Source organism: Gekko japonicus, unplaced genomic scaffold (assembly GCF_001447785.1).
Source record: "Gekko japonicus isolate JY-2015 unplaced genomic scaffold, Gekko_japonicus_V1.1 scaffold1316, whole genome shotgun sequence".
Lineage (NCBI taxonomy): Eukaryota > Metazoa > Chordata > Lepidosauria > Squamata > Gekkonidae > Gekko > Gekko japonicus.
In genome coordinates, this window is record NW_015175398.1 from 405,998 (window position 1) to 424,943 (window position 18,946).

An 18,946-nucleotide genomic window follows, 5' to 3' on the forward strand; every position below is an offset into this window, starting at 1 on the left:
TTCCTGCTTTCATCTCTCCTTTCTACCCACCCTACCTTAATCTCTCCCTCCTCCCGTCTTCAGCTTTCCCTCCTTCCTTCCCCTGGCAGGCTCTACCAGGGCAAACTATGGCCCAGTTGTGTGGTACCAGCTACTGGACTGGGCCCAGTTGCACAGTAAGTAACCTGGAAGGCCTTGTGAGTCCCCACACTATTACCTCTTTTCTTCCTGCTGGCAATCCCCACAGCCTCGCCTTTCCTGCATCTTTTTCTCCTTTGCACCCACCCACCAACCTCCCATTGACCTGCCCACCCATCTTCAGCTATATTTAATATTTATTTACTTCATTTATACTCTCCAGAACGGGGACCCAGAGAAGCTTACATCATTGCTCGTACAACGTAGGAATGAAACATGACCCTCTTCACACTGGAGGAAATACTAATATGGATTGTAGCACAAATCCATGAATGTTCATTTCCTGACTTCAAGGACAAAGAGAACGCTCATTTGCTTGTCCTCAACATCAGGGCAACATCTGCTGCTGTGAAAGAGACCTAAGTCTTACTTTTTTCCTAACTAACATTAACAAAGACTTTGGGGGAATTCTATTTTTAAATCCTCTCCACATGAAATATGTACACAGGGCAACAAAGGGGAAAAGCCTAGGTTAAATCTTCTTGCAGCCTTAATGCGTTTAGCATGCTTCTTAGCTTAAGTAGTTTACCACAGCCCTAGAGCCAGTAATGTCATTTTGTATTTTTATTAAACATATCCTGATTAACAATAAGTTTTCATTTAGTGGAACTCTGCACTGGCTGAAGTTTGCTCCAAATGAAGTCAATGGTAGGTACAAGCTGGCTTTTAAACAGCTTACTAAAAAGGATGTTCATATGAGTGCTACACAAACCATTTTTTCCTGTAAAGCAGCCAGAAACAGAAACAAACAGTGACTATGGTCAAGCTGCATGCTTTGGGTGTTTGTGTGTGTGTGTGTGTGTGTGTGTGTGACAATTTTACTTAGCTTCTCCACAGATCTGTGTCCCTCTAGTTCAGAGGTGTCAAACTCATTTGTTACGAGGGCCAAATCTGACATAATTGTCACTTTGTCGAGCCAGGCCATGTGTGCTATAAAATGTAACACAAGGTACCAGAGATATAAGCTTTATAAAGATGATTTCAGATGCCAAATGCCAATAGCAGGCATGATTGGATTAGGTGTGATATGCAGACAGGTGGAGATACCAGCATTGGTGTGATATACAGAGGCATTATCAGCATTGGTAGTGAGACAGGAAACCTAGGTCTCAATTTGGTACAGAAACATTCAGTCCAGGAGGATGCAAAGAACAAATGGAAATAAGTCTGAAAAAGTGAGCAGTGACTCACGAAAACACATACCCTATCAAAAAATTTGTTAGTCTTTAAGGTGCTACTGGACTCTTACACTTTCTACTGCTATTAGAAACCAAAACATTCAAAAACCAGTGAGGGAACATTTTAACCTTCCAGGACATTCAGCTACTGATCTAAAAGTAGCAGTTCTCTTACAAAGGTATTTCAAAGGGAGATTAGAGAGACTGCTGAATTGCAACTGATCATGAAGCTCAAGACAATGCAAACTCCTGGACTGAATTGAGACCTGGGTTTCTTCTCTCATTACCAATGCCTGCTATTGTCAGCTGGCATCTGAAATCACTTCACTCTCCAAAATATAAGGACAGATGGATTCACATTCCAGCTGTATCTGAAGAAGTGAGCATTGATTCATGAAAGCTCATGCACTGCCATTTTGTTAGCCATTAAGGTAAAGCTGTACTCTTGCTCCCTTTCACGAAGAAGGAATACAAGCTGTGCTGTTAGATCCCCCCCAATCTGTTAGAAATGGAAAGGGGGATCTCTCCAAGTGTCATGGGACTCCCCCCCCCGGCATGCTCTCTCTGGGTTTTTCCCTGCCCCTCCCTCCCCACCTCTCTCTCTGAAGAAGTGTGCTTGCCCATAAAAACTTATACCTGGAATAAAATGTTTTTGGTCTTAAACACAGGACTGACTGACTGACTGACTGACTGACTGACTGACTGACTGACTGACTGACTGACTGACTGACTGACTGACTGACTGACTGACTGACTGACTGACTGACTGACTGACTGACTGACTGACTGACTGACTGACTCTCTCTCTCTCTCATATACCTGGAATAAAATGTTTTTGGTCTTAAACACAGGAGATTCACCCACACACCTGGAATAAAACATTTTTGGTCTTAAACACAGGTGTCTCTCTCTCTCTCTCTCTCTCTGGTGTGATCCCTCTCGCTCTCTCCCTCTTTCTGTCTCTGAAGAAGAAAAAGTGTGCTTGCACACAAAAGCTTATACCTGGAATACAGCGTTGCTGGTCTTCTTAAAAGTCCCATAAGATGCCACCCCCCCCCGGCTCTATCCCTCCCTCTCCCTTCCAGAGGAGGAGGAGAGAGGAGCCCTCAGCCAGTCGAGGAAAGGCTTTCTTTCTCTCTCCTCTGAGGCGGGAAATAGGAGAGGCCAAAAGGAGCTGCAATGTTAGAAACAGGAAGCAGCACACAGCCAGTTGCTCTCGGGTTGGATTGGAGGCTTGCAGGGGCCATATCCAGCCCACGGGTTGTATGTTTGACACCCCTGCTCTAGTCCTTGAGGTATGTATGGAGCTATTGCCTTTTCTGTCAAAACCCTGCAGCTGCAAAAGGTACATGACATGGAGAATGAAAAGCCACAGCTTTTTCTCAGTAAAGCCTGGTAGTAACGAGAAAAGTGCACATTTTATAGCTCAGTCATGTAGCTTTCAGAGGCACAGGAAGTTTGCCAGAAAAGATAACAACACTAGCCCAGTATGAGTGTTGCCCCCCCCCGCCCCAAACCCTTTTACTGGGTCTTAACTTCATGATTCTACCACCCATTATTTCCTCATGTATCTCACTTTGTCCCAATTCTTTCAGCTCCCTGTGCTCCCAAGCATCATACTCCACTGAGCAGTACTCATTTCACCCCTCTCCTCAGCAGCCCTGTAGCTAGAAAGTTTTTGGTGGGGGGCTACAGACCAACAGTGGGGGGCCTAATTAGATTACCACTAATTAGATTAGCTTCCTTGCCAACAATATGTCGTTCCTGCTACCCTTGGGCTTTTGCCAGCTCGTCCTACATCCCTTTGCTTATTTTCTTCTCCATGTCCCCTTTCCTTTGATCCCCACTCACTCTGACCATTTTCTTTGGGTTCCCCTGCTTCTGGGCTCCTTGATGCTTAGTATCAACACTGACAACATAATTTTCATATTCCAGCACTTAGGGTGCCTCAGAGCATGATTACAAATACAGTTTGTGGCAGTGATGAAGCTGAACTTATCAAATACCAGGTGACATGTGGAACCTGCAATGCCAAACGGCCAGCCCTGCCATGGGAGAGAATGCTGAAGTCCTCCTGCTGCTGCACCACACATGAAAGACTGTTCAGCAGTCCCACACTGCCACAGAGAAGAATGAAGACCAGCAGCAATGAGGAAATTAACATGGCAACAAAAGCAGCAAAAATAAATTTATTCACATAAACGTAGAGTGCCTCGCACACTATTTTCTTTCCTCAAATTGTACCTGGCTAGAAAATGGCTTATGGCCAATTTAATAAGAGATAAGTACATAGTCAAATACCACTGACATTTTGCAAACATGTGTACCAGTTAATGCCTCCCCTCAAACTTCGAACAGGCTGTGCTACCCACCTAATCTCCCACACAAAGGACATAATTAGACCTGAGCCATTCCAGTGCTGAGCTGACTGAGGAAGATTTTAGCTGTGATAATTCTTCTAGACAAGGAGAGAAATTACTATCCAAACACTGCCAGCTAAAAAAAAAAGGAACGACATCTGCATATCCTATGCCCTGTGGTCAGAGGTGTGTATTTTCTCAGTTGTTAAGTCGTTTAGCATATGTTGGCACTGGAACATTAAGGTAAATCAAATGTTTAGTGATAACAGCCTGCTGGTCCCAATAATTGTTCTAAGTAAGAACTTCTTAAATAAATGCCCTTTCAAAAATCATATAGTAGACCCTCACCATTCACAGAGAACCATGTGAATAAATTAAATTGCAAGCCACAAACCTGCAAAGGGAAAGGGTCTACTGTACCTACTTATAACATATTAGCCTGCTTTTTTCTCCCAAAGAAAACTACACATAGTTCTACACATATGTCTAAAAACAACAAAATCTAAACACCACAAATGAGTAACAAAGCCAAGACAAGAAAGAAAGAAAGAAACAGAGAGAGAGGGGGAGGGAGGGAGGGAGGGAGGGAGGGAGAAGGAAGGAAGGAAGGAAGGAAGGTTTAGCAACATGGCTAGGCACCTTTGAACACCCTCAGAAGGAAGGAAGGAAGGAAGGAAGGAAGGAAGGAAGGAAGGAAGGAAGGAAGGAAGGAAGGTTTAGCAACATGGCTAGGCACCTTTGAACACCCTCCTAAACAATTTAGGCTTAGAGAAGAGAGAATGAAATAAGACATGTTCATGAAGGGCATTTCATAACATTGGAGCCACTGCTATGAAAGCCCAAGACCCAGCAGTGGCAGTTTTTAGATGCTTGCAAGATAGGGTGGAAAGCAGGTACTGATGATCAAGCTTGCAGCATGGGTGGGGGTTTCGGCGAGCTGATGACGGCTCTGTCTCCTAGGATCTCCCAGGGAGGCGGCTCGCAAACCAGCAGTTAGAGAGGGGGTATGAATGTCCACGTCCCCCAGGGACCCTCGCGAAGGGTCTCCAGTCATGGAGCGTGAGGGTCACCTCTTTCCCGGCACGCTGTCAGGAAATTGAGGCGTCCCTTTGCTCTGCTGTGTTCCGGCAAGGACTAAGCTACACACACCCCATCAAGAGAGTGGAGTTCAAGTGGCAATAAGCATATCTGTTGGTGAGATCTACTTGATCTACATATGAAGAGTGAGTAAAGTTGAAACTAAACAACAAAGCGAAAGCCCCCTGGGGAAAAGCGAGGGGGGAGAGGGGACTCTTCTCCACTAAGAACTGTTTATAAGCGTTACGGAGCTAGAAGAAAGGGGGGGGGCATGTTTAAAGCGGCAATGGACTGTACGGAGAGATTCCAGGAGGCAGTTAAGCGTTGAAGCAAGTTTTCAGCACTTTGGCAAACTTTGTAAAAGTAAACTTCCTTAAAAATGGCAACGGACAACGAAGTAAGAGCAACAAGCGATATCCAAGCTTTCTTCAGAAAGTGGAAGAACTGCTGTTTAACCATGTGACTCTTGCAAACTGTGTCTTAAGCCTTTATCCCCTATTGGTATAAATGAGATACTATGCAAGATGGTGCCACAGGGAAGAAGAAAGAGGAAAACAGCAATGGAAGAGAAAATGAGATTGTGTAATATCTACTGAGGGAGACTTATTGTTAATTTGCTTTTAATGGTGGAGGGGAAAATAATGGTTAAATGAGATGCCATTGTTCTCTGTAATTTGTGTCTAAGTTAAATAGCGATTCTCCTGGACTACTCTTCATATAGTCAGATTTGTTGGGATGTTTTTACAAGCTATGATGATGATTGATCACTCTCAATGTTAAAGAAAGCTCTTTATTATTGTTAAGCAAAGTTTTCACAAGCTGTATGTGACCTCCAACCCCTTGGGTTTTTAGTGGGTTTTCTTTTCTTTCTTCTATAGTGTGTAGATTCCCTCCCTAATTTCATCGTAGTTTTTAGTAAATGCAAATAAAAAATTCCCTACGGGGGGCCATAAAAAACCCAAATATACAATTAAATGCTTTCAAGATAAAAGCCAGCACCCTGAACTGAGCACAGAAATGGATCTAAAATGAATGCAGTGATCTTAGTAGACCCAATCTCATTTCAGACAGCAATCAAGCTACTGCATTTTAGTGTTAGAGGAACACTACAATGCAACTTTGAACAGTCAGCAAAACTAGAAAGCATGTGAATCTAGTAAAGAAAGGAAAGCATATTTTAGAGGCAATAAAAGCCAACATTACAGTTAAATTTGAGGATGGAGGGGGAGTTTACTAATACTAACAAGCAGTACTGTACAAATAATATTTTCTCATAGTTTGAGATGGCAGACAAATAATACCTGCTTTTACTATCCATTAAGGTATGGACATGTTGCTTATGGCATACATATGAACCTGTCATACTTTCATTTCAGTGGAGTTGATGTTGCCTGTCCTTTACAGAACCACCAAGTTTTGAGCACATTAGACTAAGAAAACTACAGGTCCCTGAACAAGCTGTCCTCAGCCCCTCTCAAAACAGTGAGCGAGGGAGAACACCGGCTCTGTAGCACATCTTCAAGGGTGGTTGGCTAAAGTACTCTGTACTCTGTACTTCACCCTGAGAAGACCTGATTGGAAGGGAGAAATATCATTGGTCCCGGTTACACGGGCCGGAAAACGTGCACCGGGGGGGGGGAGGCATGGCTATTTGCGGCCCTCAGTGTGTGCGCAGCAACGAAGATGCCCAGAGGGAAAAGCTGTGCCGGCGTGATCACACCAAGGGAGTCCGGATGCAGCCCGTGGCAAACTGTTTGTTACTACCTTCGAGGAGGTATTTTTTTATCGCGCATTTTCGGCGGCATGCCACAGGTTGGCCACGGGTGCGCTCCACTTGCCAGATGTTGTGGTGTGATCACGCCTGGAAGATCCGCCATCGAATCGTGGCTCTCCCGCGGCAAATTCACCATGTGAACGGGGCCAATGTCTACAAAATCAGTGGAATGATAAAAAAGATGAGGCATGTTGCTTTCCTGGTACATATGCACTTGAGACTCCAAGTGAAGGGCGGGATATAAATCCAATCTCTTCTTCTTCTTTAAACATTGATTTCAGTAGGGCTAAACTACAGAACATCTGTACAGTATTGCACTATCAATCTCTCTTGCTTCTCAACTACAGCATTCACACAATTCACACAATTCAGGAAATCCAACAGCATTATTCTAGCAGTGAATTCTGGATATTGACACAAGTAGTCATCTCAGAGTGTGTGCCTTTGACATAAACCACTTTGGGACAACTGGAATCTGGAGTGAACTTTGTTCTTTTAAAGTGCTACTTCAAAACCCACAAGGAAATCACTTGAATGGTTGCAAAGTAGCGGTTAGATCTCAGAGGGAAGCACTGATAAGGCTGATACAGTAACAACTGGTTTATGACTATGACAACAAATCCACTCTAAGTTAACAAGCACTTTCTCAACTGTAGTAGTGTACTAATACCTTAGTACACTGAGAACAGAGAATGATTAAAATGTGGAATTCACTGCCAGAGGACATAGTGATGGCCACAGGAATAAGACCTATCAGTGGCTACTAGCCATGGTGACTGAGGGGAACCTCCCCATGCAGAGGCATTAAACCTCTGAATCCCAGAGCCAGGAGGCAACATCAGTGGAAGGTCTCAGTCTTTATGCCCTATTATTGGTCCTCCAGAGAAACGGTTGTCCACTGTGTGAGTCAGGATGCTGGACTAAATGGACCATTGGTCTGATCCAGCAGGGCTCTTCTTAAGTTCTTATCCATAGTGGTGTATCCCAAGACGGGGGAGGGGAGACTATGTAAAATGTTAAATAGTGAAGCTTCCAAGAATTTACTGCACCAAGAAGATGCCAATGTGTGTGCGTCACTTAGAATACAAATGTATGTTTTAAGCCATAAAAGGATTAGTATGCTATTGATTAATTCTGTAAACAGCTTCAATTTATCCACGTCCCCCAAATGTTTGTGTAATGACTAATCTTGTACACATGGTGACTGTAAACCCTTTTGAAATATTAGGGACATATGTCAAGCCTTCATTCAATTGCCAGTGAAATCAGAAAGTCTCCTCAAAGGGCAGAATAAAACAGGAGTACAATGACATCTTAAAGACTAACAAAATTCCAGCATAAGCTTTTATGAGTCAGAGTTTACTTCATCAGATACACAGGGCAAAGGGCAGACTGCTAAAAGATAATTCATTCAACTTTGTTCAAGATTAATCAGAAAAAGAGGGCAAACTGATGCATTTATAATGTTATGGAACTACTTCACAGATTACGTTTGTATGACACTAGGGTCCTTTTGCCAATTCTGTCTGTAAAATCCTTATAGAATATGATATGGATTGGTTAAATGTGTGTCTACAGGTATAGCTAGTACCTGTGCTAAACAAGTGCTACCTTCAACTAGTCTGACAGGGAGTGTAACTATGGGAGAGGTCAGCTTCTTTCATCACCTAGGCTAATGTTCTCTAAGATTTATACATTTAATTCTTCTCTACTTGAACCTGAGTAACTGCCACCTCCTTGGGGGGGGGGAGAAAGAATGGAGGGGGGGGCTTCCTCCAATGAAAGTACACTTGTAAGTTGGTCTGGCAACATAAACACATTTTAGAGTAGATAAATTTGGTTTGCAACTTGTTTCACGGATTATGTTACAAATTATTAATTAGGCTTTCCTGTTTGTTAGGAAGTTGCTCTAAAGCCAGGCATAGTGCGGCAGAACAAAAATGTATACCATTGGTATCATATCACCTCATCTTCTCTAAAGTCTTAGAAAGTTCTCTAAACTTTCGAATAATTTGGTGCAGTATTAAAAAGCAGACTTTCAGACAACTGCTGTAATACACTGTTAACAAAGCGATTAAAAATCTATAACTGCACTGGCCATCAACTGTGAACACATTAGAAATTACAAAACTTTTATAAAGAAGAGTTCACAGAGATATGAAAAGTGTTCTGACAATATTTGCTGACTTTTAGGCCACCTACATCTAAATCAAAGGCAACGAAAGCAGCAAATTATTATCAATAATACCTAAAGGTGTTTTGTATAAGAGAAATATCTTTGGTCACCAAGAAACAAATCCCTCTAAAACTTCCTTCACATTGAGTCAGGAATACAGCCAAACAAGCAGCTAGGTAGTGTTTAAACTTGAAGATTTTGGACTGACATGATGACTATATAAATCATTTTTAAGGCAGCCACAATCTTCTAGCATTTTACATGTTTTCTGCTTTAGATAAAGATCACACATTTCATAGATCTTCAAAGTGTTTTTCTCTGAAAGAAATTTTTACTCAAAGGTCAACTTCTAATATCAAAACATAGATATATCAAAGAGTTTAATGTTGTTTTTAGGCCAATCCTTTAGGCTGTGTATATGATTACCTCTGAAATTTCTCCAGACATAAAGTCCTAAAGACCAGGTTGCCAAGACAATATTTGTTGCCAAATGGACCTTCTTCTGACCAGCATTTATGCACTGGCAAACTCATGGCCATACTGCTGAGATACACTTAAGTAAGGCTGCTAAAGATCTTTACCTAGAGCAGAGTAAGTCAGCATCAACTGCAGACAGATTCCCAAAGACTTCCAAATTTTCTCCTCTAAAATGTCCATCTGGCTAGTTTAAAGCAGCCCATAAGGTAACCTGGCTGGTTAATTATGATCACAGATATCACGGAGATATTTTCTTTTTACAAGGTGATAAGCTAGGCATGAACTACTAAACAGGGCTGGAATTTATGCTACCATGAACGGAGCTCCAAAACCACCTCAAAAAGTCACTCACACAAGTTGGGAGACATTATGGAACAACAGTAGCCTGGTGGGGTGGGGGGCGCATCCCAAATAGGTAACCTCAAAAGAAATCCCCCCCCCCATGTGCACTCTTCCATAACTTGAATAAAGGAAATATTTCTAGCATTGCCCCTTCTGGCACTAGCCCATTTATGCCCACATGGGCACCCAACTCTCTCAAACAGTTTTTTGGAGGGGGGGGCTAAATTGGGGAGCAGAAGACAGGAAAAGTCAATTCCATGAATTCATTCCATTTGCAGCAGCTTAGGATCCAACCTAGTGTTTACTCCTGTCATGATCTGGGCTGTGCAAGTAAAGGCCTAGCAGGCCCAGGGAGCCTGAATAGCAGTGGGAGGAGGCCAGGCCTACAACTCCCAGAAGCCCCTGAGAGGTTTTGGCACCAATTTTAGCCAATCACAGAGAAAGGGGACTTATAATAAAAGAGCTGGTACAGAAGAAGAGCTGTTCTTCTTCCGAGAGAGCAGGGCCAGAGGGAAGGCTGCTGCTGGGAGAGACCCTCACCCTGAGAGGAAGGGTGAGCAGACTGAGGCCGAACTGAGACAGTGAACTAGGGACTGTGAGTCTAGTTGCGTTAGGGCATTTGGTTTCTTTTCTCTTCACCCACTTATCATTATTGTTCTTGCACCTTGTTTGTTTCCCATATTGGACTGACCTCCTGTAAAAATAAACCTTTCATTTGTTGTTTACTCTGCCTGATCCTCTGAAGGCCTTGGGAGGGTGCTCTGGGCCTTCTCGAGGGAATCCTAAAACCAGAGTGGTGGCAGCATCAGGTGACACCCCACCTAAGTTGTGACAACTCCTCATGCAATTCTGCCCATTTTATATTATATATACAAATAAAGATAAGGAATGAGACCTGTTAACAATTCTATGTTGGATGCCCCATACCTATGCTTCATGCGCTATAAGCTTTGCTGTTGTGGTATGTAAGAAGGGGACACATTTGTAAAGAGTATAGACAAAACCTTTCAAGACCTATTAAAACAAATACATTTTAATTGGACATGCCACGTTGGGGAAATTGCTACAACTCCAGTCGTTTCCAGAAGGCAAACATATTTGTACACAAATAAAAATCAGAAATCAGACAGATGCAGGCACAGACAATTTACAAAAGAACTTACAAAGATTGTAGCCCACTTAGTCCCCTGATTGCCTCATTAGGAACGGTTTTCAGCTGGTTGTTCTGCAGAGTGCTGTAAAACAACATCAGCAGTGTAAACATATTTGGAAATACCTCTCAACCATGCACACTACTACACACACCCCATTTCCTCCTGCATTTTGCAATTCTAAACAAAATGATTCCAATTCATTGCTATCTGACCCTCATAACTACTTAGGAGGGGGAATTCATATCCTCCTTGAACTTTCCATTTATTTTATTTATTTAAAACATTTTCTGCTGCCTTTCTACCCAATCAGCCTCCTCAAAGCAGTGAACATAAAAACATTAATGCATTTAAACAATTTAAATACAGTTAAATACAAAATTCAATTTAAAACACAAACAAACAACAGTAGAAGGAGGGTCTAAAACTATTGTTACAGGTATGCTAGACAAAATAAAAAGGTCTTCACATGCTGTCAAAGTTCACTGATAGAGGGAGACAGGAAAATTTCCCTGGGGAGGGAGTTCCTGTTTTGGTACCATGATGGGAAAACCCTTTCTCAGGTCACTGCCTGTCTAACCTCAGATTGCAGGGGCAACTGAAGCAGGGCCTCCGAGGATGACTGGAGTGAGTCGGGAGGTTCGTATGGGAGAAGGAAGTCCTTAAGGAATGCTGGTCCCAGGCCATATAGGGCTTTAAGGGTCTATACCAGCTCCTTGAATTGCACCTAGAAATAAACCGGAAACCAGTGTAGGTGGAACAGGACTGGAGTGCTATGGTCCCTATTACCCAATCCAGTCAACACTCTGGCCACAGCATTCTGTACCAATTGTAGCATCCTGTGGGTTCAAGGGCAGACCCACGTAAAGTACATTGCAGTAATCTGATCTAGATGTTACCAGAGCATGCATCATTGCAGCAAGATCTTTTCTGTCCAGGAAGGGCCACAGCTGGCTCACCAGCCATAGCGGCTGAAAGGCATCCCTGGCTACCACTGCCATCTGTTTATACAACAGAAGGCCCAGATACAGCAGCATCCTCAAGCTACAAACCTATTCCTTTAAGGACATGCAACTGCATCCGAACAGGGGATGACCCATTTCCTGAGTCAGACCTTCCCCCCACCAGTAGCACCCCTGTTTTGTTGGCATTAAGTTTCAGCTTGTTAGAGCTCATCCATTCCAAACTTGCTTCCAGGTTCCTGTTCACAGTTTCCACAGTCCCTGGGATCTGCTGGTAGCGCAAGGTAGAGTCATTTGGATATTGCTGGCAGCTCAGCCCAGATCTCCAGATGACCTCTCCCAGCAACTTTACATAGACGTTACTCTCTCTACTTACCCCATACCAAGAATCTAAAACAAAAGGTTTGTGGGTGTTTTAAAATGGAAAGAGGTGTACCCTGATGTCTAGATATTAGTACACTGATCCAAAAGATCTAATGTGCAATTCAGAATTTTCAGGCATATATAGAAAACCCTTTTGCTTAATAGATGGTGGCCACCAGAGACAAAACCATGTTGAGCCCACTCTGTACAGCAAGCTCTTTATGAATAGTTAACTGCTGCCAAAAGAGTCTGGTCAGTTTTAGTTTGTCATCAGAAATGATGGTGGGGCCTGATTTTGGAGATGCATAGTCCGAGTGGTCCCTGTTGACAGAGCTATAGGGGCTTGGCTCTGTTTAATCCTGGTGGCCCGCAGCCCACCACAAACATTCCCTGTAAGTTAAATGGCCCATCAGCCCCTGGGCATGGTGGGAAAAAACCCAAAAGAATCACACGGGCCACTATGCATTAACTGCTTGCACACTGAGCAGCTTCCATTATCTTCCTATTCAAATTGGATCAAACACCTGAATTTCAATTAAATGTAGCAATAAGCATATGAACACAACTGAAGTTATACTCTACCTTCCCTAAAAGATTAATCTTCCATTAAAATTGTTTTAAAATAGTAATTAATAAAGTTTTTCATGTTACTAAGGGCAGTCCAGAAATTCAGAAACCCCACTATTCTAAACCTGAGTGAATATGCTGAGCCGGCAAGAAAGGAAAGCACTATCCAGTGAAGCTCTGGAATCTGATTACTTACAGAACTTTGAGTTCCTTCAACCCAGACAAGGCCTTCGGATGAATAAACGCAAGGTCATTGCCAGCCAGCCGTCTGGAAAAGATTGTAACAACAACAATAATAATGGACTGCAAAAATAAAGCACATTTCCAATTGTCTAATAAATTAAATCATCACTGCATCAGAATGTTGAAGCAACTGACACACTCCAAATGAGAGATTATACGGCATTTATGCTTCACATGTATTAGTACTCACTCAAGCTGCATGAATTTAAGAAGCCATAATAAACTGAGTTATCACAGTCTGCATTTGCAAGCAATGTTTAAACCACAAACATCAAACCTTATTCACATTATGAGTTGTAACTGCTGTAATTGACATTACACATGCAATCTGCAACTCATGAGGTCCACAACTTTTTTTGAGAAATGATGGGCTGCAGCATAAAGTTCTCTGACTTCACATCTACTCTTGCATGTAGGTAGAACACATTGTACTTAAAAAGGGGCCACCTATCTAAAAACATCACCATGTCCCCAACAGATGCTTCTCTTTGCCATTCCAAATACTTTTAACTTCTGGGAGATTTCTTATCTTTTCTTGCCATGTAATTCCAGTGCCTCATCCTTTTTCAATATATTTGGAAAACTGTTCTTGCTATAGGTGGCAGTCTTCCTATATATTTGAATATTATGCATATGACCTCAATTCTCGTTACAATCAGAACCACAACTGCGTAAGAGCCGTTGATTTCAATAAGACTGTATGTGCCTAAATTTGAACTGCAGGCACATTGACTGCTGACGATAGGAAAGTGTTTTCCAAACAAGAAAGGCAAACTGTCCCTGCACACCCTGCTAACTGAACAGAAACCGCTTTGAAATGGGGTTACCATTCATCTTTTCCGTGTACTCTGGTCAAACACTTATTTACTGTAAGTCATTGTTATATGGTTCAACTCCAGTCAACTGCTAATGCTTTTGACACTTGATGTTTTTTATTAAAGCAAGAGATAAGGAAATGGCGAACACCTGGTAATCTGTGGCTGCCAACAAGAAGAGATCATTTTCAGCCATATTAGTTGCTTCCTTGTTTGCTTTATTCCTTGGTTAGGATGCAAAAATGGATTACAAAATGCATCAGAAAATGATACAGTGGGAATGTTTATACAGACTAAGTATTCTACTTTAAAATTGAAAAAAGTAACTGCTCCAGAGGCATATGTTACTGCTTTACAGGCATATGACGTAATACTGTAAAATGACGCAGAAACCCAGACTTCCAAATACAACCCTAATGTTAGTTACCCTAAACCGCACAAGAGTTCACAGTGTTAACCTAGAGCTAATTTTATTTAAGGATGATCAACAACGTGACATATTTACATATTCTTCCCACAAATCAGTGCAAGATACCTTCATCTTGGGTAGTCTTAGAGACTCATTGCCTCCTTCAGCCTCCTGTTCTCAGGCAAACCAACCACAGCTCAGCACCTCATGTGCTCTCCTTTTCATTATCTACATATCATAAGACATGCGAAGAACGATCCACATCACTATTCTCCCATGCCACTTGAAATTGGGGTTAAATGAAGGAGATTGATCCCAAGGGAGCCCCCCTCACTGAATTCCTCAAGCCTGCCAGCTCCAAGAAATTGCCTTGGGAAACCTCCCTGTCACATAGGAGGACTAAGGGTGCTTGTCAATTTACTCTACAGTTTAAACAAAACTGTACTGTACCTGCTAAAAGCCCCACCTTGAGCCTAAAGCCAGCTATATATCCAGTCTGAACTATTCAGCCGCATGCCCACCTTATAAGCAGTATAAAAAGGCCAATTCTCTACTGAATTCCAAAAATGTCTTGGCTTCAAAGCAGCCACCTAATCTCACACAGTCTTTCTTGAAAGGTGGGAGGCCAGACAGCCATTGTGGTAGGAGGAAGAAGATGGCACTACTTAAATATACCATGTCCCTGGCCCTTCTCCCATTGGCTGCCTGCCACGTGGCTCCCTCATTCCTGCCTTCATTTTGATAAAGGGAAGAAGCAAAAAAAGTGCTCATGTGAAAACCACCATTGTATTCATGACTTCTTTAACATTTCCTAGGCACTTGTCAACAATATAAATCTTTTCACCTTAGCATGATACCATACTATAGGGTTACCATACTTCGAAAAGCAAAAAAAGAGGACACATTTCCTGACTACTTCAAACAAGGGATCACTACAACAAATCTCATTAACATCCCTACTATTTAAGCTGTGATAATTGCTACTAACTAGGAATTTTTCTAACCTTCCAACCCAAAAAGAGGACATTTTCATCAGTGTTTTTTTTTTAAAAAAAAAAGAGCCCAAAAGAATGGAGAAACATCCATGAAGATAATTTGGCACACAAGCAAAGCTTTTTTTAGAGGACTGACAATTAGATTTGCAACAAGAAAGAAAAGAGAAAGAATGAGGACATTTCAAGTTATATTGAACGCTATTCAGAATAAAAAGAATTAAAGTTGGATCCTTCGAATGAGAAATTAAAGATGAAAATCAAAATATTGCATCAACTCAACCTACTTTTATCAGAAGAAATGACAAAAAATATTAAATTTGCTAAACAGGATTATATTGAAAATGCCAATAAACCAGGAAGATGGTTGGCTTATAAATTAAGAAAAGAGAAAGAGAAAAGGATGATCCACTCATTGTATGATAAAGAGAGAAAAGAAGAATTTTCTAAGAATGGATAAAAGGAAATAATTCAGGATTTTTACATACAATTATATAAAAGAGTAGAAATCTCCAAAGAAACTCAGAAACAGTATTTAGATGAACAGGACTTACCACAATTCTGGAAGAAAACAGAAAAATGCTGAACAATCCCATAACAATGATGGAAATTACAGAGGCTATTAAGAAACAAAATATAAATTAAGCACCTGGACCAGATGGATTACCATCTGAATACTATTAAAATTTGAAGATGTATTATTGATACCATATAAAAACATAATTTCTTCTGTAATAGAAAAAAAAATACCAGAATCTTGGACTGAAGCAACTATATCATTGATTCATAAAGACGACACAGGTCCTAAAGAGATAAAAAAAACCTATAGACCTATTTCCTTGATGAATTGTGATTACAAAATATTTGCAACTATATTGGCTGCAAGGTAGAAAAAAGTTCTAATAGACTTTATACATCAGGACCAAGCAGGTTTTCTACCTAAAAGGCAGCTAAAATATTGTGAGAACAGTTTTAAATATATTAGAAAACTATGACGCGCATCCAGAGAAACAAATGGCTTTGATATTTTTGGACGCTGAAAAAGCATTTGACAATATCAACTGGCGATTTTATTTATTCAACAGATGAAAATAATGAAGTTTGGGACTAATTTCATAAAGGCTATTGAAGTTATATATACAAAGCAGAAAGCGAAAGTAGTACTAAATAATGAATTGACAGGTAATATATGGATTGAAAAAGGGACAAGACAAGGCTGTCCAATATCTCCATTGTTGTTTAAACTAATTGGGAAGTGCTGGCAAGAACTATTAGGGAAGATTCCTGCATTAAAGGAATGTCAATAAGAGGAAATAAATATAAATTACAAACCGTTGCTGATGACTTGGTATTTATCTTAGAAGACCCAATGGAATCGATACGACAACTGATGAATCGGATTAATAAATATGGGGAAATAGCGGGAATGAAAATAAACTATGAGAAGACGAAAATGATTACGAAAAATATAACATTGAAACAGAGATGTGAATTAGCAGAGTTAACTGGATTCCAACTGGAAAAGAAATATCTGGGTATTAATATTACAGCAAAATGTAGCTCTCTGATGAATGATAACTATAATAAAGTGCTACAAGAGATTTTAAAAGATCTAGAGAAATGGACAAGGCTGCAAGTATCACTAATGGGTAGAATAGCAATTTTGAAAATGAATATTTTACCACGTTTGATGTTTTTATTCCAGACCTTGTCGATAAATCTTTGATGAATTGAATAAACCAACACAACACTTTATATGGCAAGAGAAAAAGCCAAGAATTAAATTGAAAGCCTTAAAGGATGTGAAAGATAATGCTGGATCTTGAGTGGAAGAATTGTTATAGGGCAGGAAGTTTGGTTTGGTTGCGAGAATGGGTTTTACTTGAAGATCATAGTTTGCAGAAACATCTGTTTAGTATCTGTGTGACCCCTGTGTGAGGGCCACACGTGGCTAATAGTTTATAGATTTGGGAGACATGGGGTTAAATCTTCATTCTGTCATGAAGTCTACTGGCTAGTCTTTGGCTAAACTCTCTCTCTCTCTCATCCAAACTACATGTTATGGTGGTCATGGGTCCAACCCATGGTTTCTGTGATAGACAGGCTAGGTTCTGCCTCTCTCCAACAGCAACCAATGAGAAAGGGAGGCTTGGAAAAGAGCCACTGAAAATGTCAGTTAGGAGTTAGCAGTAGGGAGGGGAATGGACTAAAAATGGAGGTTTGAACCAGACTTTTCCATTTTACAAACCAGTTCCTAGCCCATGAGGTCCATGGTGGGGGAGGGCTTGCAAAAGCCATTTAAAGGGAACACTTCCCTTTAAATGGCTTTTGCAAGTCCCGCCACCCCAGCGGCAACATGATGTGGAAGTCAACTCAGAAGACATTTAAATGCTTTTTTAGATCCCCCACATTATGCTGTGGCAGCAGCACGATGCGGAAGTGGATTCAGAAGGTATTTAAATGCCTTCTGAGTCCACTTCCACAGACTGCCCCCATGGACCAAACGAACCCCTGAAAACCACTTGGCAGTCATGGGCGGTCCATAGAAAGCGGAAGGGCACAGACCAGGCAAATGAACCATGAACGAGGCCCTGAACCATGGAAAAATTAGGTCCATGGTCTGGTCCATGCCCATCCCTTGTTAGCAGCATAGGAGTTGGCAACTTAGGATGGGGGTGGGGAGAGAAGTAGGATTTCTGAGTGGAACTGTACAGAAGAGCTGCTTAAAGCAGGCTGAAAATAGTAAATTTGTAACTAAAGGATCCCAGTTATAGAAATAGGATCTCAGTTCAAAAGTTCAGTGGAAATGAAATGTAACTTATACCTTACTTTCCTCAGTGTTTTGGTCATATCATAAAGGTTTTCTTGTTTTGATTAACCCTGTGGATCGCATGCCTAAGTGAAAGAAACACACGCACACGATTTAATAGTCTATATACATATATTAAAGGATATAAATAAATAGTGGCAGTGAATGCTTGGAACAGTGTTTTGTTTATTTATTTTCTGAATTTATACCACACCCTCCCAGCCAAAACCGGCTCAGGGCGGCTTACATAAAAACAGATAAACTACATTGAAGCATAAGTTACGACCCCCGTAGCTCTGTGTGAGTGAGAGCTTTTAGGGCTACCCTGTCTGTGGATGTCTTTTGGAGTGGGAGAGAGGACCTGATGTTTGAAAAGGTCATGGCTCTCTGCATATTTTAAGAGAGACAAGATGGGTAGCTTGTGATGTCCTGACCCACGTATAACCCGTATAACCCGTAACTTGAGAGAGAGAGGCTGAAGAGGGTGGTATCCACTCTGTGTGAGTGGAAAGGGGTATCACAGCCTTCACCAACTTTTTAGAGGAAAATTTAGCCATTAAAAACTGATGTGAGGGCCTGATGCTGATTACCTGGTACTGCTGAAGCATTCGCCCAATCTTGTGTTTCCTGCACACACACCTCTTCTTAAGTGCCGAAACAAACATGGGGAGGCTGTACCAACACTTGAAAAGGCATAGGGAAGGGGCAGGACAAGATCACATGGTTCTGCCACAGGGTGAGGAACTGGATTGAAGCATATACGCAAAGTAGCTGAGAATTTTGTATGAGGGGAAAGGGAGTCAGGGATCAAACAGAATGAAATCGGTTGGGAATTCAGATTGTAGCAATGTTTTAATTAAGAAAGGCAGGAACCAAGTCACACAATCGCAGTTGGTACATTTATATGTCAGTAGCCTTGAACCTATGGGATAGCACAGAGTATAGTTTGAGCAAATTAGGCTCTCTCTCACACACACAAAATCTGGATTGTTTTTTGTAACTACCATTTTACATATTACAAAAGTAAACCTTGTTATACACGATTCAGTAAAAAGGACTATGTTTTGAACTTAG

The 18,946-nt window shown here is 41.4% G+C and overlaps 1 protein-coding gene across 1 annotated transcript in view; it reads right to left on the reverse strand.

The window, feature by feature from the left end:
* LGR4 (leucine-rich repeat containing G protein-coupled receptor 4) overlaps window positions 1-18,946 on the reverse strand; it is a gene marked incomplete at its 5' end in the record, with an annotated part of 107,963 nt that overhangs the window by 33,729 nt on the left and 55,288 nt on the right. The window contains 2 exons of the mRNA XM_015425684.1: window positions 10,725-10,796; window positions 12,801-12,872. Of these exons, the coding sequence (XP_015281170.1) occupies window positions 10,725-10,796; window positions 12,801-12,872 (144 nt within the window). The remainder of the gene's footprint in view (window positions 1-10,724; window positions 10,797-12,800; window positions 12,873-18,946) is intronic.